Source organism: Scardinius erythrophthalmus (assembly GCF_964197995.2).
Source record: "Scardinius erythrophthalmus genome assembly, chromosome: 12".
Taxonomy (NCBI): Eukaryota; Metazoa; Chordata; class Actinopteri; order Cypriniformes; family Leuciscidae; genus Scardinius; species Scardinius erythrophthalmus.
In genome coordinates this window covers 34977556-35002178 of record NC_138232.1, presented here as the reverse complement: position 1 = coordinate 35002178, position 24623 = coordinate 34977556, and the positions used below count along the sequence as shown (strand labels likewise).

Here is a 24623-nt window from a genome sequence, read left to right as displayed (position 1 = left end):
TTACTGATTATATAGAGTAAACATAAGAATAAATTTTATATTGTTAGTAATATTTCAAGATAAACACTTATTGGACTGAAGCAACCTAGGTGTACTTTATACATCTTTTTTTATCATTTTAAATCTGAGTATCAAATATTGTACATCAGGCTTTTGAGGATTTTTTATCTGTACATCTCTCACTGTTTAAAAAAAATTAAGTATTAAAAAGAGCTTTTGACTAAACCACGTAACTCCATTGGCTCAAACTGTCGGCGAAACCTCATAACACCACCCGCCTCTATCGTGAATGAAGTGCCGCACGCAGTTTGGAGATAGATCGCAGTTTGTTTGCAATGCAAAGGTAAATAAATAACTGATGTTTGAATGAGTACAGCATTTTATTCACTCAAGAAACATTATGTCTATAAAGGCTAATGTTTTTTCTGTTTCTGAAGAGTGGAGAAGAATCTTAGTCTGGTATTTGCAGTCTAGTTGTAGCCAATATATGGTTTTAAATACCCTGTGCATAGCATTTTATCTTTTATATGTTGATATTTTGGCCAAATGTATTCAACAAGAAAAACTGAGCACCTATATAGCTACAATAAACTTGATAACCTGCAAGCTGATGAAAATGTAACGCAATGCACTTATTGCCTCAGATGCATTAGAACGGGAGCATCTGTCATTCACTGGTCAAAAACCTTGTAACTCCATTTGATCTTGATTTTCATCAAATGTTAATATTATAATGACATGTGCAAGTGTCTGGCCATATACAAAGCCACAATACCAACTTTGACAAAATATCAGGTTTCCACCCGACAGCGACAACCTGTAAATTTGTTGTTTTATCATCATCAACAGCATCATATAGCTACATACATGACCTTATTATGTTCGTATATGACCTTATTATGTTCCAACCTGACTTAAGCTCAGGTTTCACCTTAAATGCAAGTACCACTTTTAATGTAATTTCCAGTTTTAATATGCCATTTATGCATGTTTGTGCAATTTTGCTGTGCTGTGGGATGTATTACTTATTAAAACTGTGCCGTAACCAGAAAAAAGGTTGGGAAACACTGATCTAACCAGCAACCAATAGATGGAACCAAGTCCACACCCTACACTTTTTTATTTTTCTAGGCTGTTTCACTTGGACATGGCACAATACCGTCACTAATTCCGTTTCATCGTGACTTTAAGGATCTATCAGGTAAGCAATGCACAGATGAGCCTCACCTTGGGTTCCCTGTCAGCCATCCTGCAGAGCAGCTCTCTGAGCGATAGGATGGTCTCCTGTAAGGCCCGTCTCTCCCTCTGCCAGGAGGGGGGCGGAGCAGGCTCAGAATCTGGCCGAGACTGGCCAGATGGGGCAGGGCGATGGGACAAAGACAGGATTCTGCAGCTTTCCTGGTAGACACGTTTCAACATAGCCTATGCACGGTACAGACACAAATATAAATCACCAAATCATTTCTTGATGTATGAGTGAGGGCAGCATTGTGAGGACCGTTTACCTGTAACTCAGGTGTGAGGGCCTCATGGCTTTCATTCATGCTGCCTGCAGCGCTATCTGTGTTTTGAGCAGGTGACATTCCTCTGCAGCGCAGATACTCCACAAAATGAGCATCTAAACGCTCTGTATTCTCCAACTCGAGCTTCAGCATGGCCTCCAATTCTGAGCTCACGTCTGCACACACACACACACACACACACACACACACACACACACACACACAAATACACTTCAGAGAACTCAAAACAGGATTAAAAAAAAGTAACCTCTATTAAACGCACAGTCTCTCTTTAACAAACTCATGCATAAACACAACTCACTGCTGCCGTATCCATCGCTGACCCACTCCGGCACAGACTCGGGAGAGGTGGAGCCAAGTGGAGACCGAGATAGCGTTACATTTGAACTGTCCGATTCATGAACCTTAAAACATAGCCCCGTTATCACACCAATCACTTGCCAAACATGATGTCAACTGAGAGAACAAATAGCATATGTAGCACCAACTCCAACTACTGACACTTGTTTAGGACACATTCTACAATTACAAAAATCATAGGGAGCCAAAGTGTGAGAATTTTCAGATCTGTTCGAAAAACGAATAAAATTCACCTAGCAAGAAAAGTGGGTGGTTTCACACCCATGAAGTAACATTTTCTTGTAAGAAAACTTAACATTTAAATAGCAAATGTTGTTTTCAGGCATTAAGGTTGGGCTATAAATCAATATTTTTAAATCAAACAAAGAAAAGAAAAGAAAGAAGGTTCATGATACAGACACTCAAATGTCTTCACTATAAAACTGCAAAATAAAACTTAGAAGTTTTGAGAACTTGGAGAAATTAGAAAAACAGAGAACTAGCAACAACAAATCAAAACAATATTTATTAAAACATTTAATTTATTACCATTTCATCTGTTTTGATATATACTGTATACAAGCACTTTATTTATAAATTAATTATTTTTATGTGATTACGTTTTAAAAGACTGGTGAAATTGGTAAAGATTTATGAATTCATTTAATTCATTTATACATTTCTGATGATAAGTTTATATTAAAATCAAAAAACAGAAAATTTAATGGGGTCCTAAATTAAAAAGGTAGGCTACCTTATTCTTTGAAGTTAGCTTGTAAACAAGTTGTTTGCACGTTTGTTAGACCTCAAATGAATGTAATGAATTTCCTTCCCCGTTAATAGTATGAAAAATACTGATATTTAATGATATTGAAAAAATGTGGTGGGCTGGTAAAAATAATTTTTACTGTTGAGCCCTGGTACATTTCTTTTGAAAAGTTAAATGCATGCTTACCTTTTCTGCATCCAGTGAGTCGAGCACAGAGAGGTGTTCGGACAAAGAAAGCGAGCATGGGGATGCAGAGTTAGCGATGGGTTGGACTTCCTCTGAAGGTGGGATAAACATGTGTCTGCCGTGTGGTCTCTCCTTGTCCTGGTCCATGGGTGAAGCCTTGCTGTGGAGCTCCAGGCTGGCGTTGTGTAGTGCGCTGAGCTCGGAGAGATGAGATACCTGCAGACGAGAGGGGCGCTCTTCGCTGCAGTCCAACCGCCGCAGAACTTCTGGGGAAGACAGGGAGGCGGAGAGGGACGGGTCACGGGAAACTCCTTCGAGGAAGCAGTGGACGTGTTTGGGATGGTGGTCCTGCAGGTTGCAGCGCTGTCGGAGCTGCTCTAGCTCCCTCTGCTGATAGGCCAACTCTTCTTCCTGCACAGCCAGGTCATCCTGCAGACTCCGCAGCTCCGCCTTAAGGTGCTGGTTATGGACCTCGAGATCAGCCAACGCACGATCTTTCGTCTGAAGGTGAAAGATCAAATCAGAAAACTAGATTTTTTGCTGCCATGTTGCTGGGGTGTTGAAAGTCAGTGCCAGGTTTACTGCTACACTTCTAACTAGGGTGTCATTATACCACAAATTACGTAAAACTGTTACAATTTAAAAGCAGGCAGCATAATGGAATTACATGGCTCTATGGCATACTCAATTCTATCAAAGTATTAGTTTACCCAAAAAAGTCAATACTGTCATCAATTATTTACCCTCATGTTGTTACAAACCCATAACACAAATTAACATAAATGAAATTTGAGATTTCTGTCCCTCTATTGAAAGTCCACTGCACCAAAACTTTGGTGCTTCAAAAATTCATGGATTGCTCATATGGATTACTTTTACAATCTCAACTCTCAGGTTTCATTAAAAATATAAAAAGATGGATTAAAGTCTTGAAGGTTTGGAACAACATGGTGAGTAATGACAATTTTCATTTTTGAGTGAACCAATTCTTTAATATTAGTATTAATGTAACTAATATTGTTGAAGTGTTTTGTCTTGTTGCTAGGCTGATTGCTTAATAATGTGGATAAAAGATAATATACAGGTAAGATTATACAATTATTTTGAACTAAAAATCAATGTGTAACAATTAAATTGCAAACTAAACCTCCATTGACTGATCATCCGATCAGGTTCAGGACCAGGTGACAATATTTTCCCTTACTTAGTGAACTAATTAGCCAGTAAACTCATTATTTTGCAAATCAGGGTTGATGATACATTACTTGGGTAACAAGACTTTGGCTGTAAATAGGCAAGTCCTAAATTTGAAAATAAATAAATAAATAAATAAATATTTTAACAGATGAACCAGAAGATATCCTAACATGTGGATCAATGAAGGAAATAAAATACTGGACATACCTGTCCCTCTTCCAGTAGCTTCTCAGCTCTCTCTGTGCTGTTACTAAGACCCTCCTTCACTGCTGTTAGCTCCGCCCTTAAAGCATCATGCTCCGCCCTCAGGTGGATCAGCTGCTGTTCCCTCTCACGTAAAGCAGTCTCAGCTTTAGCCAAGGTCTCTTCAGCACATGTCTGCAAACAAAAACACTGAATGTCACAGTCCTTTACACCACTCACTCAAAATGCATTACATCAGCAGTTTCAAACTCACTTCATTTAGCTATAGCCATGCTGTGAAAAATGAGTAACAACCTCATTTTTAAAAGTTTAAATGCACAGCAAGTCTCTTGTAAACAAACTATTCCCAGCTAGCAAGTGAACATGAAAGAATTCAAATAGATAATGTCCAACGTTACAAGTTAAAGCAACCAGGGTTTTGCCTCCTGTTCAATCACAACAAAAAGTACACTTGTCACTCACTAGCAAGAAACAGTTATTTGATAAAATACCTCTCCATTGTACTCAGAACCCAGCAAATATAAATAGAGCGTCTCTCCACCTTACGTTGTGATTAACCAATCCAAAATTTAGATCAAGCTTAAAAATAAACAGTTTAAAAGACTTCAGACAGACTTCCTCTTTGTAAATGTACTTCCTGTGTGAAACTCTCTTGTTGCGTGCCAGAGGGCTGGACTAAATCAGTCTGTTCTCATTCCTCCCCCTTTTTTTCCTGCTGTAATTTCAGGCACTACAGAGGCTGCACACACAACATGGTTGATCTGTGACTAATTAAAGGCTCTGGAAAGCTGAAAACCGAAAGGCAACTTCCCAAATAACTCAGTGTTTACATCAAAGCACATGGAAAGTTTAAAGTTTACAGTCCAAGTCCATATCAATTACAGTTTGTTTGTATTGATGTGTTGCTCCAATTCCACCACAAAGAGAAATGAAATATATACACACACACTGTGTCTCTGTGTCTCTGTGTCTCTGTGTCTCTCTCTCTCTCTCTCTCTCTCTCTCTCTCTCTCTCTCTCTCTCTCTCTCTCTCTCTCTCTCTCTCTCTCTCTCTCTCTCTCTCTCTCTCTCTCTCTCTCTCTCTCTCTCTCTCTCTCTCTCTCTCTCTCTCTCTCTCTCTCTCTCTCTCTCTCTCTCAACAGTGAGCCAGGTTTAATTAATTATTATTAATTTTTACAAGTATCTCACCAGTACTTCTTTTTGGGCTTCCCCTTGTTTAGCCACCATCTCCTCCTGTTGCTCATGTAGTTCTTTTATGTAGTTTATCTTTGATGTCATTTCCTGTTTCAAGTGCTCTATTTCCTCCTGGAGATATCCCTCCCGTTTTCTCAGAGCCTCTCTCTCCATGTACAGTTCTTTTTTGCTGGTCTCCAAAACACTGATGTTGGCTCTGCCTACTTGGACGTGCTCCTCAAGCTCTGTGAGCGTGGACTGTAAAGCGGCCAGATCATTCTCATACTGCTCCTCTTTGTGCTGCAGCTCTGAGATCTGGCTTACCAGAAGCTCCTTCTCAACCAACTGGTTCTTCGCTTCCTCTTGCAGCCTGTCAAGCTCCTGCTGGACCTCATCTTTTCTCTCCTCCACCCTTCTCAACTGGAGCTCAGATTCTCTCATGCTGGACTGATGAGCTCGCTCTGTATCTTCCAACTCTTCCACACGGGCCGCCAATCGCTCAGCTTCTGTCCGTTCCTCCTCTAGCTGTACTTTCAGCTCATTCGCCTCCTGTTCCAACAGGACCACCTTCCCCCTTTCCTCACCAAGACTCCGGCCAAGCGCCTCCACCTGACTTCCATACTGTTCCTCCTGGGAGAGCAACAGCCTCTGAAGAGAATCCTTCTCTGCGACGGCACGTTCCAGCTCAATCTTTAACTCCTGCAAGCGAGCACGAGACGACTGTAGCGTGTGGCTGCTGAGCTCCTGGCACAGGCTTTCCTCAGATGCCCTCTGCTGGCGGGGATGAGTGGACCAGGGAAAGTCCGACGACTCTGGGCTGTCAGTGCTAGGGTCACTGACCTCGTGATGGTTGGGGTCAAGCTGGCTCAACTCCTCTTGAAGCTTGTTAATAACCTCATGGAGCTGCTCGGTCTCCTCTTCCTTTGCCTGCCGTAAACGTTCCTGGTCACAACGAAGACGTTCGACCTGAGAGCGCAGCTCTTCTATCTCAGCTTGCTTTTCCTCTAGTGTCTGAAAATGGTAATGAGGACCAGTTACAAGCCAGCAGCATATTTAATCAGTACAAAATAAATTAAGGAAGTCTTCAAACTAAGCAACTAAACCATAGTTTTACTTTCCTTGTGATAACTGTACTTCAAGTCACTTTTGATTATAGAATAAGCTAAAATATACATTAAAAGGTGCAGAAAGAGAGCAATGAAGTTTTAGAAACATGAAATGAGATGTGTCTGCTTCCTGAATATTAGGTATGGGAATTTAAAGGAATGTTTCAGATTCTTCGATATTCTAGTTACATTAACAATTATTTCTGTGTTTCTGAAGAATTTGTGTGTGTGGGTTGGGAAATAAAAAATAAATATGACAAATGTAATAATTTTCGAAAGGTTTGTTTACACAAAGCTTTTCACAGATGTAATGCAATAATGAATCCTATATTAAATAAATACTAAAACGAATAAAATATGCTAACATTTTTCAATCAATTTAATAAAAAACCTCTGACCACAATAATTCTGCCCTACAAAACAAAAAAGGCAGTAACTGCATTTTTGGTCAAAAATGAGTTATCATTTTCATGACATTCAAGGCATCCTTTGTTATGTGACAAAACATCTTATCTCAAATGTGTGTCATTTTGGAGAAAAACGGTAATAGTTTTTGGAGAATCTGTAGTTACTGCCTTTTTCCTTGGTATGGTGCCACGTTTTTGGTAAGTAATACAAAGCAAGTTTACAAAGCAAGAATACAGTAACTGCAAAATAGGGGTAAAATATCAAATTAAATATGAGGATTGATATGTACAAAGAATAAGCTAATATAAAGTAACAAAACCAATTGTTGCAAAACAAAACATGTCCAATAATCTACCTACAACTACTTAGGCTGGATGACAGGATAACTTTAAAAGTCATTTTTCTCAGTTCTGCACTCCGTGTAGTTACTGCCTTTTTGCTTTGTAGGGCAGAATACTTGTGCATAACATTATTAAAATCAAAAGTTAGTTCGCAATGCTTTAATGTTAACAAATACATGAACAAAGCGAATTATGTTTTATTAACTAACATTAAGAAAGATTAATAAATACTGTAAAAATTGTATCGCTCATAGGTCCATGTTACATTAATGTTAACGAATAAAACATTGTTACCATTATTATTATAATTATAAAATATCTTTACTAGGCTTTTAATTACTGTTATAAACCTTAAGTGCTACATAACTCTATAAAATATCCTTGGTCGAGTCAAGTTATTGGGTCAAACTTATTCAGTAACAGCTCTGACTGAATTTATGTTTTTGATTCACTAAGAAGATCTAATGACTAAAACTCATGTTTAGGAATCAGACACACTTGCCGTACCTTATTATCGTTGGTCATGTCCAGCTCCTGCTGCAGCTGGAGGATCTGCTGATTTAAGTGGTCGATCTCCATATTCTTCTCCTCCAGAAGGGCAGAAGGTAGCTGAAGGATGGATTCATCGCTGCCCTCTTCTAGCCGCCTTGTCAGAGTGTCCACAGTCTCCTAAAGGACAGACACAAAGAGGACCTTTTCACATTCTCCATAAAACTCCCCAAGCATATTATATGAAGGTACTGTGCTATGAATACAATTTATCCAAGGTCGTGAACATACTGGCCACAGGCCACCACAATAAGACTACCAGACTACAGTCATTATACAACTATACGGAGCCAGAGCCTTACCTGCAGGTGTGTGATGCGAGCGTGGAGCTGCTCTTCCGTAGCTCTGCTCTCTCTGTTTTTGAGCTCCAGCTGTAGTGTTAGTTGTCCGACCTCTTCCTCCCTCACTACTACATCCTTCTCAAGCTCACTTATACGCTCCGACAGCAACTCCACCTAAGAGACAAAAAGTTTCAATGTAACAAAGAAATACCATTAAGTGGACAAGAAACAAAGTTAGATCTTACTCATAAATCTGAGGTTTTGTCTTAGAAATAGAAACCATACAAATGTTCACAGTTCATTTCTGACAATGCCTGGTAAGCCATAGAGTGTAATGTTACTGCTAAAATCAACCGTGTTCTCATTGGCTGCAATTCTCATTTCCGCAGCACAAAAAAAATTACCATATGCAAAAAACATGTTGCACCTACAGTTGTGTTAGACTATGGTGTTGTGTCATGTACTTTTAAACTCTTAAGGCCCCAATATAATTCAAGTGAAATCAAAGAATGAACAATATAATACCAGAATATCTGTAAAAATAGCTGTAATAAATATGGAAGTTGCTGCAATTGGTGTGGCTCTTTTTTCATACATCATAAATTACTTTTGCTAAAAAACAGTCATGTTATCTTGCGCTCAGGAAACGGAATTGTGTGAGACTTCGGGGAGGAAATCTCGGGGAGGAAATCAAAGCAAATCATTCTGATGACAGACTTGGCTAAGGCATTTCAGAACGGTCAAACCAACAATTGAGATGCTGTGCGATGTGATTGGTTCCGCTGGTTAGTCCAGTTATCCAAACCACATCCACTGTTGAGGCAAAGTCACTTGAGTTTGTTGCACATCGAGGGATTTATTGGGTAAATATGTTTCCATCATAGTTTATGTGCACGTCTTCTCATCGGATAGAGATATCCGCCTCAAGTGTGTGGATAAATTGTTTAATATTACTGGCATATTGGTGATTCCATCCAGCATTTTTTTTTTATGTTTAATGGTGTATAAAATAGATAGCTTTAAAGCACTATATAAATAAATGTGGCTTGAATGGAGTGCCGAATTGCAAAGCTTGTGCAAACATTTCCATAATCAAAAGCTTTCTTAAATGCCGTCATTTTCTCACCACTGTCATTTTTGTTGTGTGCTTATTTTGTTGTAATTGAGAGTGAAGCGTGTTGCACATTTCCATATTCATCTAATCGACACTCAGCAGTTTTTGGATGTCTGCTAGCAGAATACCACTGCAAAGGTATTTCAAACTTTTTACCCACAAGCAAAGAATGAAAATGAACCAAGTATTTTGTTTATAGAACTAAATTAAAGACCTCTAAACTCATTGTAAAGCAAATGCAAACATGTTACTTGGATACTGTTACTCTGATTGTTCAATCATGACATTCCATAAATCTCTTTCAATCTGCTTAATATACACACACCTGTTGTTCTTTGGTCTGCAGATCCTGTTGTGTAGCTTCCAGCTGTTCCCGGAGGTTAGGGTCAGGGGTCATATCAGGGAAGCGGTGTCTGGTTTCATCGAGTTTGGACTGTAAGGCAGAGATCTGGAGCTTATTAGCATACTGCTGCTGCTGCAAAGCTTCTTTATCCTGAAAGAAAGAACACACAGATCAGAATGGGTTAGAACTATAGGTATTGGTGCAAAATGGAAAATTAATTGAATTAATTAACTGAAGCAGTGACTAGACAACCTAATTCTGGGCCCAAATGTGTGGCAGGTTTTTTTTGTATAAATCAGAATACATGCAAGACACATCTGAACTTGTATTTGTAGTTTTGTGCACCTGTGTGAGCTCCTGAAGGTTCTTGCGTGCTTTCTGAAGTTCTTGCTCCAGCTGTGTGACAGTTCGGCTGGCCTCCGCACAGCTCAGCAACGCCTGCTCCAACTCACGGATACGAGTTGCCAATTTCTCAATCTCTTCATTACGCTCTTCTACATCAAGCTGGCACTGCTCTTTTGCTGACAACAGTATACTATAGTCTTCTATCTTATCTTTGATCAGAGCCTGAAGGTTTTCCACCTGTAAAAATCACACGAATACAGAATATGGACCTAAATAGAGTGTGTGTGAAAATTTTAATACAAATCAGGGCTCCAGACTTACATTTGAGAGCAGGAGCACTGGTGCCACTAAGTTCAACAGATGGTGGCACCTGATTTGGTAGCGCACATTTGACTATAAAGCACTGAGCTTGAGTTGAGATTAAAATGAAATTAACTTTTATTAAAGTCACCCTCATGTCGTTCCACACCCGCAAGACTTTCGTTTACGCAAATGAAGATCTTTTTAATGAAATCTGAGAGCTTTCCTTTCAGCTACGCAACTACCACTCTTAAGGCCCAGAAAGTACTTTACGTGAGTGCTTTGTTTGCACACACACAATTTTTTTTTTTTTTATTAACAAAATTTCACTCTCCAACGGACGCTCAACAGAGCACTTGATAGTTGTGTCAATGGAGGAACAGAAATCTCTCAGATTTTAAAAAGATCTTAATTTGTGTTCCGAAGGTGAATAAATGTCTTACGGATTTGGAACGAAATAAGGGCGAGTAAATGATGAGAAAATGTTTATTTATTACCTTACCCAACCTTATTAAATTTACCATTGTTCTTCTATACAGTATCTATAGTATTCTATAGTATACTGACCAACAGCTTCAGTGGTTATAAAAGGATCACTTATTACTTGCCTTCTGTGTAATTCAGTTGCAATTAAGAATTGTTTTTGGAAAAAACGTCTTACCTCCTTTAATAATAATAAAAAAAAAATAAAAAAAAAAAAAGATTTCTTGATACATTGATTATTTTATAATAGTGATTTCATAATGTCTAAATGTAAATTCAAACGCAAAACCAGGGCGAATAAGTCAACAAGTGCTCTTCTGCAGCCACCTATTGGTTATAGTGGTAATTTCATGTCTTTTTTCATTTTTTAATAAAAGGCTTTGGGCAAAGTAGAGGTGGCACCAGTGTGACCTCTAACAAAATGTATTTACACTGGCAGGAAAAAAGGTCATGTGGGAATATAAGTGAATAAAACAACAGTTTTGCCAAGGATGGAGACTTTTAAAGGGGCTACAAGACAATCATAAAAGGAACAGATAAAGATGAGCCAAGATGGACGTAAGCAAAGTAAGCAATGACATTTGAGAGGAAAGAGGATAAGCATGTTTTTGAGTTTCAATGGGTGGATGAAAGTGGAAAAAAACAATAACATGAGTTACAGATGCAACTGATGTACTGCATATCTGCTGAAAAAAGGTTTGACAAGCAAGACAACGTAACGCAAAATAACTATCACATGCTCTACTACTTTAATGCATGCATAAGCCATGCATATCTGCTACAAGCCCAGCACATTAATGACTACAGCTTGATAACATACCTGAAGAACCAAGTCCTCAATCTACATCATTCAGTTAGGGAGGAAAAAAAAAAATCATCTATATGAAAAAATTCAAATCATTCAGAGATGTCAGAGTATAAGAAAGGTTATAGTTTCTGTCACAAAGAGTATGTGAGCAATCTGGTACAGAAGGGTTTTTAAAATTTTGCCTGTGAAGCATAGAATTTTTTTATGTTCTTTCTTGCTTCAAAATCAGTCTGTAAATCGCACCATCAAGATAAATACAGGCATGTTAAGTCTTTAACAGTTTAAATTTTTTTTTTTTAATTTTTTTTTATAAAATGCTTTCTATTCAAAGAAGCCTGAAAAAGCATCACTTTTAGTTTCCACAAAAATATCGAGCAGCACAACCTTCGAAAAGAAAGCATCAGATTAGTGTATTAGTATCATTTCTGAAGGATCATGTGACTGGAGTAATGATGCTGAAAACTGAGCTTTGCCATCCCATCACAGGAATAAATTACATTAAGGTATAATAAACCAAAAAAAATTTGCTCGCATACTCTTATCACAGATTATCCACTATTCACAAAAAAACGGTGTCAGACTGTTCAGACAATGACACATCTAAAGTTCTAGACATTGCCCCTTACCCTTTGACCCTTGCTGTCCCCTCCTGCGTGTCCTTTAGATGGTTGTCTCAGCTGAGCTTCCAGATTCTTGATTTCCTGCTGAAATTCATCTCTCTCATGCTCCCGTTCCACTGCTTGTTCCTGTACAAGCATAGTCATTTATTTGCCTAAGCTTACGCCAAGTCTGACATGACAAATGAAATAAAGTAGAAAATATTCACATTTTTCTCTCAACAAGGTGTGAATAGTTTTGGTGCAAAGAACTTCAGACAGACTGTTGGAAACGCTTACATCTATGAACTGGCGGTTATGTTTGAGCTGTTTCTCCAGAGCATCAATGTGTTGCTGCAGATCTTCAGTCTGCAGGCGGTGCTGTTCCTCCAGCTGATGTCCACGGCTCTCCTGCTCCTCCAGGGCCTGTTCCAGCATCTGTAGACGGGACGCCAACCCACCGCAGTCCTTCTCCGCCTGCCGCTGTACCTCCACACGCTCCTGCCCCAGACGCTCAGCCTCCGCTAGCAGAGCTGAACAGAGCCCAGGAGGACCAATGAATAAAACGTGCCACAACAGATCTCGTCATCAAAACTCACACAAACTGCAAATGCAAATTAAGATGCAAACATGCACAGGAGCTCCGGATCATTTGTGCATTCTCAATGCACAAATAAAAGCACAGCAAACTGGATTGAGAAGAAATTGGCAAAGAAAGATTCATAAGAAAAATTAAAAAGTACTTGGACCTTCAAAACCAAAGGTTTAGAACAAGTTAGACTGCAAAAAAAGATCACAGGATAAGCAAGAGCAGTAATAAACCACAAATTAAAAATAAATAAACTGCAAACTTCATCTGAAATGGATGCATTTAGTGTCCAAAAATGTAGTTATTCTTTTCTCAACTCAAACATTTACGTCAGCCGCAGATTATCATCACAAACCTGTGTCTTCCTCTGCATCGAGGAAGCCTACAGAGCAGAAAGAATTTGTAGGATGAAACTAAACCCTTCCATCATAAGCACACAACCTTAAAATTTCACTGTGTGCAAAGTAACACGCATATTTAACAGGCCATGACTATTTGGCATGAACCAAATGACAAAACAAATGTTACATAACTGCATGTTATGTAATTCATTCTGGGAATTAAACTAACGCACGTCATCTTAAACTAAATCACACCCCTTCCTCTCTCACCCTTCTCCGTGTCTCCGAGGCTGGCCGTCAGGGCTTCTCTCTGACGCAGGAGGAGGGCATGATTTTCGCTGAGCTGCTGCAGTTGGATGCGTGTGCTCTCCAGCTCCTCTGCCAGATGCTGCTCCTGCGTCTCCTTCTGCTGAAGCGCCTCCTCCAAAATGGCTTTCTCAGCTATGTAGCCTTCCATCAAACCTAGAGCCACACATGTAAATGCACACAAGAGAGCAAATAAGTTGTGAAAGCGAATGACATTGAAGTAGGGATACACAAATATTAAACATCCATAAACATGAAAGTCCTGACCTTCGGCCTTGTGCAGTTCCAATTGTAGTTGGCTCTTCAGACTGGCTTCATGATCCAGCTGCTCCAAGAGCTGAGAGTTTTGAAACAGCAAAGATGCTCCGGCCTCACCTCCGTCTCTGAATTGCTCGTTTAGTACGGCCTGCAGACCACACATCTGCTCCAACTACAGCAGAAAAAGACAGAGAGAAAAGACAGACATATGGGTTAATGGGAATATGGGTTAAACAGTTCCTAAAAAAGAACTTGTTCAAATCCATCATATTGAATTATGGTCTGAATCTCAAATACTACTGTTCAAAAGTTAGAGGCCAGTTTTTGATTTATCAAGGATTGTTTATTTTTTTTATTCAGCAAGGATGCATTAAATTCATCATAAGTGACAGCAGGGTTGTTACTGTAAACTAAAACTATTAAAAACATTTGTAGTAAATAACTAAACTAAGTTTAGGCACTAAAATTACTAACTGGAAATGAATAAAAAAAAAAAAAAAAAAAAAGAAACCTAAATAGTGCTATTAATTTTTTTTTTAAAGAAAATTACCAAAAAAATTTATTAAATCTGAAAATATAATCAAGTTATAGTATATGAAAACGAAAATAACAATAACAAAAACATTTATAACTGTTTACTGGGGGGGGGGGGTTTAATTTCACAAAAACATTAAGCAGAACAACATTATAAAACATTTGTAACATGTTACTTGAGCATCAAATCAGCATATAAGAATGATTTCTAAAGGATCATGCAGAATGAAGCAATGGCTGCTGAAAATTCACCTTTGCCATCACAGGAATACATTTAAATATTACAATTATTAAATATTAAAGTTGAAAAATGATATTTTAAATTGCAGTAATTTTTCACTATTTCTGGTTGCTCTGTCTACACAATAAACAGTATGCAAATCCAGCAAAAGTCAGAAGTGGGTAGGATAGGGAAGTGTCTCTAAGCACGGCACCTGCTGTGAGGATTCAGATAGCAGCTCCAGTAGTTTATCCACAGCGGTGCGCAGACGTGTACAGGATCCCAGCATGAGTTCCTCTCCCTCTGCCTCCATCTCCCCCTCCGGCCCAGAGAACACACTCTCACACAGCCTCTGAGACAACTCCAACCCCTCGTCCACAGCTGAAGACCACACACTACAATCAGCCTCTCCCTCCGTGCCAATCACCTCTCCTGAAAAAACAGGCCGATAAATTCATTGTTAAAATCTGTTTGAAAGTCAACAACAAATATTAAACGTTAACGGAACATTGAGATTATTAGTCAAAGGTTTCCTTCCAAATATTAAGATGGTGCAAAAGAAATGCTAATTTTAGCAACTGTGTGTAAGCATGTAATTTAGTCTCATTTGCCATCATAAAATATTTATACATTTTATATGCATATATTTGAATTAATTTATTTTTAATCATTAATTTGTACATTTTAATGTGTTTGAAAGACAAAATCCGACCAAAGACTTAGTGATAATTCAATTAAAAATGTATGTGTTAGTCAGAAGTTTAGATATGATTAGATATGCAATGTTGAGAAAACACTTCTTAAAGTGAAACACTTTCTGTAAATCCAGTGATCAAATGCCCTGGGTCAGTTTTCAGTTTTTTGACTAGTGGCTGGTCTGTGTGTGCAATTCCACAAACCTGGAAGACCTTCTGAACTTATGTTTTAATAGTCATTGATCAATACAGATTTTTCATCCAGCAAACTCACAGAAACGTACCCGTTTCATGTGAATCACGGCTACTCCTAGCGGTCATTGAGCTGGGTGTTTTGTCTCCAGACTGACCACCTGACACACAAGCTCCTAACTTGCGGCTTATGTGCTCATCCGTTGCCAAAGTGATCCGAAGCATCTCTATGAGCATCCGCTGTAGTTTGTCACGTGCTGTTTGCAGGTCTTGTCTGATAGGGACAAAAATAAATGTTTAAATGATCAGCTAAAAACATGAAAAACAAGGTTGTTAAAATATATATATTTAAAAAAAACAACAACAACAAAAAAAAAACAGTATGCAGACTGTCAGTTAAAGTTTCCCCAAAATCCCTCTTTCCGCATCTATGCAGGTCAGCTGACCTTTCCTGTGTGGCCGTGTTGAGGTCTGCTCTGAGCATGGCCAGTAGATTGTCTCCTTCCTGGTTCTCCCGGTCTCTGCGTTGCAGGAGAGTCTCCAGCGTGTCCATCTCTGCCCGCTTGCCCTCTAGCTCCACCTGCAGCCCGCTCACCTCCGATCGCAGCTGAGAGACAGGAAAACAGTCATCACATATGCAAGAAAGTGTTTGCCTGAGAGGTGTCAACGCAATTAACAAATGAGGAAGAGGTTAATGTCTAGAAGCATCATAAAATCAGCTTTCTGCCAAAGTAAATAGACAACTCCTGTCTGTGGTTGCTCCCGTAGTTCTACAAAACGAATCCTTCAGGCTCAAACAGGACAAACTGTTCAAAGCCAAAAAGAGGGGAAAACAGCTACAAAAGCAGATGAGACAATGTAGCACGCATTTAAATAAGGCTCCTCAAAAAATGTGTGGCGTATTTCACCACCAGCATGCAAAGATGTAACCATAACAACCAGCTCTACCCAAAAAATAAAAAATTTTATCTAAAAACAAAAAACAAAACACCCAGCTCTACCAAAGCTTACCTAGGCCCTTTGTTACCATTTCCACCCACCACTTCTTATGTAAAAAAATTAATGTTGTGTACCAGTATCTGAAACACCTCCTTAAACAGCAACTCAACTGTAAGGAAAGACAGATGAATAAAGCCTGGATTCTGTAAAACCTGTCTTTGCAGGGCTCGACAATAAGGACTGGCCCGGGGTCAGCATGAACGTTGCTTGGGACAGTTCACGGAACGGTCACTTGCCCAATCGGGCCTGTGCTGCATCGTAATGAAAGTTTAGCATTTGCACGCGTTTTTGAACCTAGCTAGTTTTAATATTCTAGCACAAGACGACGCAAAAGAGAAGTTTTGTGTGCGCACACATCAGAAGTGCATGTCCAGAAAGCCACTTCTCAGACAGCACGCGAATACTGAATTGAGTTCTCCTTCACAGTTACTTGCACTTGAGTGGACAAATTCAAACAAAATCAAAATGTCCGTTTTGGCGAGCATCTCGTAAACATAGTCGGTCTTAAGTGAACATAAACAAATGAGAAATAAAACTGTGTAACCAGGCATTAGGTCTTAAAGTGACAGAGGCCGAATATACCTGATGCTGTCTGTGTTTTTAATGTTAATCAAACAACAACAAAAAAATCACTTGCTCGTCTTAACTGAATGCTGTTATTTTACATTTGATTTAATTTCTGTATTAGAAGAATACTGTTAGATCTACCCATCTATTTGTATCTTTGCTCTGATGTATTTATTTGTGCTATTGCTATTTTTTGTTCTTATTGTATTACAGACTGTTTACTTGTTTTTAATAATATTTAAAGTTTTATATTAGTAAGGCTAGTAGTTTTTGCTGTGATATCAAAATTGAAATAGATATTACTCCAAATTTCAAATAACAGTGAAATTTCACAATTCTCTATTTATAAAAGTCACATGGGTCAAACATCATGAAAACAATAACTGTTGTAATTTATGTATTTATCACTTCTTTGTGGTGGAACCAGTGAAAAATTTGGCAGGGCAAGTTCAAATTTTAACCACTGGCCCAGTAGAAGAAGAAAAAAAAAATAGATTTAGCTTTAAGCCCTGCTTTGATTAAGTCATGTGACCAAGACCCATTGTTGCCGTCCCACCTAATATCAATACTAAAATGTAAAAAATAAAATATTTGTTATTATTAGGGCTGGGTAAAAAAAATATAGATTTCTCGATTTTAATCGATTCTCATTTTTACGAAACGATATCGATTCTTAAATCCCAAGAATCGATTAGTCATCCTGTTTTTAGTGATGAATGAATGGAACATTGTTGCGCGCATTCCATCCAATAAATCGCAATAATCTTTGTGCTTTGTTATTATTGATATGAAACAAAGCATCAGATTTCAAATTACATCCATTTTCTTACGAAATTCAAAAACATAATTACCGTTTCGGCGCTGTGGCGTGAGATCGCTCTGGCGAAGCTCAGCTTAAGAGAAGCAGAACATGACCTTCTCTTCCGCCTTAATAATACCAGTTACAGCTCGAAATAAACATGAATGAGCATCTGAAAGTGTGTTAAAAGATAGAGTACAACTTATCGAAGTCCATATCATGTCTCATGGAATCGCTCGAACAGTGTTTCAACCGTGGAAAGACATGTAACGTCACATTTACCTCAGAAAAAACATATGCAGTGACCATAAACTCGTTAGTCAGCTAGAAAAATTTACTCTAGAGAGGAGCATTTTGTTAAATATATGCACCATTATACATATGCATTATAATTTTTAATGTTCTTCAATATTTAATGTATGTTTGAATAAATCTGGAAAGTTTTTTATGACAGCCACCATTTAAATTTGTATATAATTTCATATAACTTTATTATTACAAAAATAAATAAAAGTGTATTTTAAAGGTATAGTGGAGGATTTTCTTTTTCCGGGTGGGTAGTGTAAACTATTGGTCCACCTGTCAAGTCTGGACACCTGTAAGTGTCAATCATTCTGGTGATATGTTTACGTAAGGCCGTCGTACGTGCTCGTCCCTTAGTTTTCGCTTTCTGCGCATGCGCACTTTCAGGTGTTTATGTGTGGTGAGCTAGAGCTAAGCCATTCATTGAAGCTCGCCATTTCACCGGGTCCTTTGAAAATGTCTGAGGGTCGCAAGAGAAAAAGTTTGTACGAACTGTATGAGAAGAAGAGAAAGGCCTCAGAAGAGAGAAACAAGATCAGAGTGTTTTTGGGAGATTGTTTCACACGATGGCGTGCGCTGAGAACACAGGTTGGGCTTCCCACTGATGCCTCAGTCGCGAAGTTTCTACTCGACAGGTAAAGTTTGGCATGCTATTTGGTGAAAAAGTGCAAATCTTCTTTTGGAAAGTAATCTTGTATGAGCGATGCCGACAGCAACTTGTAAACAGAGCGTGCACGAGGAGAACCTCGCACACGTTTAATAGGCGTTCCCTCTCGGGAGCATGTAGTGTGTTGCGCATGTGCATTTTTTCAAAAAGTGGAGAGGGCGGTTCTTATCTAAAATTCGGAAAGATCCTCCGCTATACCTTTAAGTGTTTGTATACAAATCAGTTATTTTTTACCTTCAATATTATAGTAGGCTAATGAAGCCTATAGGCTACAACTGACCCCCATAGTTAACAGCATTAGTTAAGAGATTTGTTTTCCTTGAGAAAATTTGCCATGTATTGTACCTGATATCCAAAATAATCGATATTGAATTTAATCGAATCGTAATCGAAATCGAATCGAATTGCAAGCTTGTGAATCGAAATCGAATCGAATTGTGAAATTTGTGTCAATACCCAGCCCTAGTTATTATTAATAATATTACTACTACATACAAATTTAAATGATTCTTCTATTTTGTTATAATTCCTATTTTGCTGGAATACTGTACACTACACAACTTTTAAAAATAGATTTTAACAGATTTTTAAAACACTAAGCATCATACGCTTGCCGAATTTGTAAATGGTTGCAGAGAACAGCTGGGCATAATACACTAAATGACTAAGTATAATACACAACACTACTAGACTTTAAGTCATTGCAATAACATCAAACGTGCGCAGAAACGTTCACCTACAAGTCAGTCAGATGAAAAAAATTTGTGTTCTAAAATCAGCTCAAAATATCTGATATACTCTGACTGGATGGAATCAAAGTCTGTGTGCCCATCATACACTACTTGATTTTCTGTGAAATCTGTCAACTAGCATCAACTCATCCAGACTAAACCAGGGCAAAAATCTGTGCAAAAAGTGTGTAGTGTATTCCAGCCTTTATATACAAATTAAAGGAATATTCTATTGCTTGTCTTGTCTTTCTTTGTTCAATATTATTTTAATTATTTAATACTGATACTGACAAGGTTAAGGTAATATCAATGCTACACTGAGCTGACTGCTCATTTGCTGTAGCTGTGTGACGAGTTGATTGATTGGGTGTTGTACCTGTGACACTACAGTGTCCAGCTGCTGTAGTTGTGCAGTAAGTTGGCTCATCTTGTCACTGTAGGTGAGTTCAGTTTGCTCATGTTGCTGTCTTAAAGCCCTTTCCAGCTCCTCAAGAGCAACAGCCTTTTCCAGGTCACTCTCCTCCTGAAACACACACACACACACACACACACACGTCATGAGCAACACTGCAGAAAAACAATGACTCGCATTTCACTCTCAGCCTTACACTCTCCCCTCAAACAAACATAAGCCAAATTATCTGAATATAATGGATCAAAATTTACCCAGTGATCTCTATAAAGAACAAAAATAAAATGATCATTGACACAAAAAAAGCCCCACACAAACCTCACATCCACATTCAGTCAGCAATCACTCACGTGTCCCTACACTTCCTCCCATCTGTTGGATTAATGCTGTCAGAGGACCTCTCTAATGCTCCAAAAGGGAAAGAGGCCAACTGACAAACCAACCAGTGTAAAATGTCAGAAAGTCCCCGTGCAGAGAGAGATTTGAGCTAGAGAACAGCTCTACAGGGTCAAAAGCAAAAGTCTGACAGTGTCCGATCCAGAGAAAAGGTTTACTGTGAATGATGGAAGCTATATTGTACAGTACACGGTGGGGATTAGTATTAATTTGAGCTTAGAGTGGACCGTCCCCCAAGTCCAGATGTTAACTCCCTCCCCCAATAAGCTCAGCTATTGTTTATAACAGTTTTTGTGAGAGTGGCAAATACACTTTCTCATACTGAACAATACGGTCACAGCAATAATGACAACAAGAACAAGTTGAAGGAAAAATGTTGAAAAATTTTATATGATGAATAAATACTGATTTAATAAGTTGGAGTGAGAAGCAGGCTTGTAAGTAAAATGAGCCATACTCTTTCTTGGCCCTAATTGTGAGCCAATGTTTACAGTTACTGCCTATTAAAGGTTTTAAGTGTAGAGAGGTAGATTACCGTTTCTCATGAATATTATTTTATTAGTAATTTAGAACCCCAAATTACTAATTTTGCATTTATGACATTTAAAGGCCTCAATTTAACGAAGAATTAAGTACCATGTTCCCCTTTTGTTTTATTCCAAGATTGGTTATTAACAATGTGGATTCTGAACTTGCCCTGATTTATGTCTATTTAATACAGGGATATTATGAATGAAACTCAAAAAAAAAAAATTCATGTTAAACTTATTTCAGCTAGTTCCAACATTTCTCATTTTCATTTAGTTTAGTCAATAAAAATGAAAACAGAAAATATAATCATGACATCTAATTCAAAATATTAATATAAACTAAAATAGTATCTCAATGATACTAAAATAACACTAATTAAAAATGCTGAGGCACACATTCAAAAGCAAAGTTTCAAATACTCAAGGCATATTTTTTTAAATCAATATAAATATTGAATTGAACATATGTACTGAAATTGATTTATGTACTAATATAATACGTCCGAATTAGAGGTCGATCGATAATGGATTTTGCTAATCCAATGCGTTTAAAGAGTCATGAAACACTTTTTTTTTTTTATATATACACACAGGTTGCACATTAATTAAAACAACTATAGTACTCATTACAGGTATTATTAAGGGAAAAGTGGTTATTTTTTTGTTTTTTGGAGCCACTTCATTCTCCCGGTTTAAAAAGCAAAGTTTAACCAACAGGAGGTATATGCGTTAAATCGGAGTGGTGATTGGCTGCCGTGGCTGGAGTGTATGGGCCTGTCATCAGTTTCTAAACCTTTCTTCACATTATACATGAGAATAAACTCTTTTAATCCAATCACTGCGTTGTTTTAAGCATTTGATCGCAGTACAGCAGAGAACTGACATTAATTCATGCCAACAATCTCCGAAACTGGTCATCTTCAAGCCAATAAGTGTTAAATGTGCACTTCCCCAATTTGCTCGAATTTGCCCTCTCTCTTCTCGCAAGTGACTCACCCTCCCTGATGGGATCTCTTGTGAAGCGTGTACTGTGACATACGGAAAAAATGTAACACAGTGAAGTTGTGAACTGGGTACTTCCAAAGACTTGATGCTACACAGCCTTAAAAGCATATATTTTTTGATCAGATTTAAGACCTCATTCGAAATTGAATGCCTAGCAGAAAAAATACAAATATTTGAGAATTTTTAATGGGCTTAAAATCAGGAGATTCTAATTTAAGACTTAAGACTTTTTAACGCTGTGCGGGAACTCTATTGGTTGTTGTATAGAACATTAAAAAAAACTCTACCATTGTTTTTGGTGCAAGAAATCATGACCAATAAACATACACCTTATCGGGAAATAGTAGCGTAGGATATGGCTACTCTAACACCACCTCTTCTCACCTTTAACTGTGCAGTTCTCTGCTGCAGCTGCTCCTCAGACTTGCATTTGAGAAGTTCTGCCTCTTCCAGGAAGTGGAGCCGTTGCCTTGACACTTCTTCCTCTAATTCCCTACGAAGAGTCTCCAACTCCCTGGCTGACACTACCCTTAACTCCTGAGCAACAAAGAGGAAGAGAGGAGAGCTAAGGTAAGAAGCTCTTATCTTCTTACAGTTCAAAACAAGACCCAACCATGCTAAATCCATGCTAAAGGCTGAACACATCTAAACGAAATGACATACTCTTGTCTTCCCGAACACACTCACCTGTAGCTGTTGCTGATGTTGAGTGGCCAGCTCATCCAGTTGTTGCTGATGTTGAGTGGCCAGCTTATCCAGTTGTTGCTGATGTTGAGTGGCCAGCTCATCTAGTTGTTGCTGATGTTGAGTGGCCAGCTCATCCAGTTGTTGCTCATATTGCTTTTTCTCTGCAGTGGCGATATCAGTGATCTCCAGAAGGGCGGCGCTATGCTGCTTCTCTAAAGCAACTACTTGCTGCTGAAGAGCTTCCAGAGAAGAAAGATGCTCATCATCCAGAGCAGCCCTCTGAGAGGAGACCGCTTCAGACATCTCCGCCTGCATAAGCAAGTTAACACACTTGATGTTGCTCCTGCAAAAACTATACATGGCAAATGAGCTAAACTTAAAAATTTGATGTTTCCCTCCATTACAATGCTCACCTGATGGGCTTGATGCAATTCTCTTGTCATGGCATTGAACTTATCCATATGGACCTTAGCAAGCTCCCTCCTGTGGTCCTCTCTGATGGTTTGCTCCTCCTTTCTCACTCTCTCAATCTCTCGAGTATAGTGTTCTTGAAGGTCACGCAGTTCTCTATCCTTCTCATCCCGTACTGCCTGAATTTCATTCAAGTATGTGCTCTCCAGTGTATCCATGTTTGCCATCAGCCTCTCCTCAAGCTCCTCCCTCTCCTGTTTGTGTCGTGCCTGAAGCTCCGCCTCTTGAGCTTCAAGCTGTGCCAGGTTGGTCTCCTGAAGGACGGCCTCTAATTTGTCGAGCTCCGCCTTGTGTTTATTTGTAAGTTCCATCTCCAAGGTTTCTAAGGCTGTCTTGTGATTGGTCCTCAGGGACTCCAGTTCCTCCAGGTGGTGTATTTTGAGATCCTGACACTCCTTTTCAAGATCCTGTAATTGTGCAGCTCGCTGGTCCAGGAGTGTTTTCTGGGCCTGCAGCTCCACGGCATGTTGTTCTCTCTGTTGGCCCAGGGCAGCATCTCTTTGAAGGGTCAACTTCTCTTCCAGTTGTTTCTGCTCTTCTTGGTGCCTACATGTATGATGATCACATTTACTACATCCAGAAACATTCACCATTTGTTGTACATTGTTCTGTTATATAATAATACAAATATTTAAAACAATTATATTTATTGCAAAAGAAAAAGTTACTTAGAGGGGGGGTTGTTCTAAAGCTGCACAATTAATCAAAATAAAAAGGATAACTCAAAGTGATTAAAAAGCAAAGAGTGCAAATTATTTTAATACGTGCACAGCATATATCAGAGTGACGCATGGCACCATGTTTTTACATGCGAGCAGCTCACGATCCAGTGCTTTCAGTTTCTCATAGCAGCTCATTTTACAGTAAATCCTGTTCCACACAAAATCCATCTCAAGTTTAGGTTGCTTATACTGTAACATGCATTTGGGAATGCAATATGCAGCATCTTCTCATACTGTAATGAGAAAAGCTTCTCAAATGAGGAAGGGACCATGTTACTTAATTAAGAGTCAGATATTAGCATTGCAATTTTATTGTACAGTAAAACAAAATAGTAATTTTTATTATTTTAATATTTTTGTTAATAATAATAATAATACATTTGGCCAAATTGTGCAGCCCTACAAACAAAAGCACAGCAAACCTGGAGATGAATAAGCAAACAAATAAATAAAAGTTTAAATTACAATGCTACAAATAAATATTTACTTATAATCAATTATTCCCCCCATATCATGCAGCCCTAGGTCGTAAAAAAAAAAAAAAAAGCAATACTAAAGCGTACAGATAATAGTAATAGGACCTGAGGTTTAATTTTTAAGCGGCTCTGAGGCCTGTTGCATGAAGTTAGTTTAACAAACTCCGGGTTTCAGAGTAGGTTTGGAGTTGACAAATCCAATTACCTCCAACGGGCTCACAACGCCAGGTTAAACGTTCTGTCTCAACTCAGGTTTAATCCAGAATTTGAGATTAACTCTGAAGCACGTGCAGCTGAAAGTGTGTCACATGCAGCGAATAGCCAATCACACAGAACATGGAGAGCGTCAGTTTGATTCACTTCTCGTGAGAGCTGCGCAATTTACTTGTCTGCTGAAGATCATTATGAAAAAATATCATGAAATTAAAAGCATTTACATGGCAGGAATAAACACTGCTGCTGCAACAAAAGTTTGAGACGGCAACGAAAATAAATTATTTTACTATATCAATACCTGATTCAAACAAATAGGCGTAATGTATATAACAAAGGGCTCAAAGGAATACACGTAAGCTTAATCCGTTTTAAAGCTTTATATAAAGCATATTTTATATTTATTTTAATTTAAAAGCAAAGTTAAATATTGTCAATTAATTTA

At 38.4% G+C, this 24623-nt stretch overlaps 1 protein-coding gene across 3 annotated transcripts in view; it reads right to left on the bottom strand.

The window, feature by feature from the left end:
- The window catches only part of pcnt (pericentrin), a 53881-nt gene that overhangs the window by 10932 nt on the left and 18326 nt on the right, over positions 1–24623 (bottom strand). For all 3 annotated transcript variants that reach the window (XM_081381191.1, XM_081381190.1, XM_081381192.1), the window contains exons 20-42: positions 22710–23313; positions 22297–22605; positions 21994–22146; positions 19643–19789; positions 15647–15807; positions 15293–15474; positions 14528–14745; positions 13569–13731; positions 13266–13457; positions 13010–13036; positions 12366–12598; positions 12096–12215; positions 11482–11502; positions 9879–10115; positions 9516–9683; positions 8098–8250; positions 7754–7915; positions 5407–6402; positions 4222–4392; positions 2818–3318; positions 1825–1927; positions 1506–1678; positions 1228–1422 (exon numbers count right to left, since the gene is read on the bottom strand). In XM_081381191.1, the coding sequence (XP_081237317.1) occupies positions 1228–1422; positions 1506–1678; positions 1825–1927; positions 2818–3318; positions 4222–4392; positions 5407–6402; positions 7754–7915; positions 8098–8250; positions 9516–9683; positions 9879–10115; positions 11482–11502; positions 12096–12215; positions 12366–12598; positions 13010–13036; positions 13266–13457; positions 13569–13731; positions 14528–14745; positions 15293–15474; positions 15647–15807; positions 19643–19789; positions 21994–22146; positions 22297–22605; positions 22710–23313 (5389 nt within the window). The remainder of the gene's footprint in view (positions 1–1227; positions 1423–1505; positions 1679–1824; positions 1928–2817; positions 3319–4221; positions 4393–5406; positions 6403–7753; positions 7916–8097; positions 8251–9515; positions 9684–9878; positions 10116–11481; positions 11503–12095; positions 12216–12365; positions 12599–13009; positions 13037–13265; positions 13458–13568; positions 13732–14527; positions 14746–15292; positions 15475–15646; positions 15808–19642; positions 19790–21993; positions 22147–22296; positions 22606–22709; positions 23314–24623) is intronic.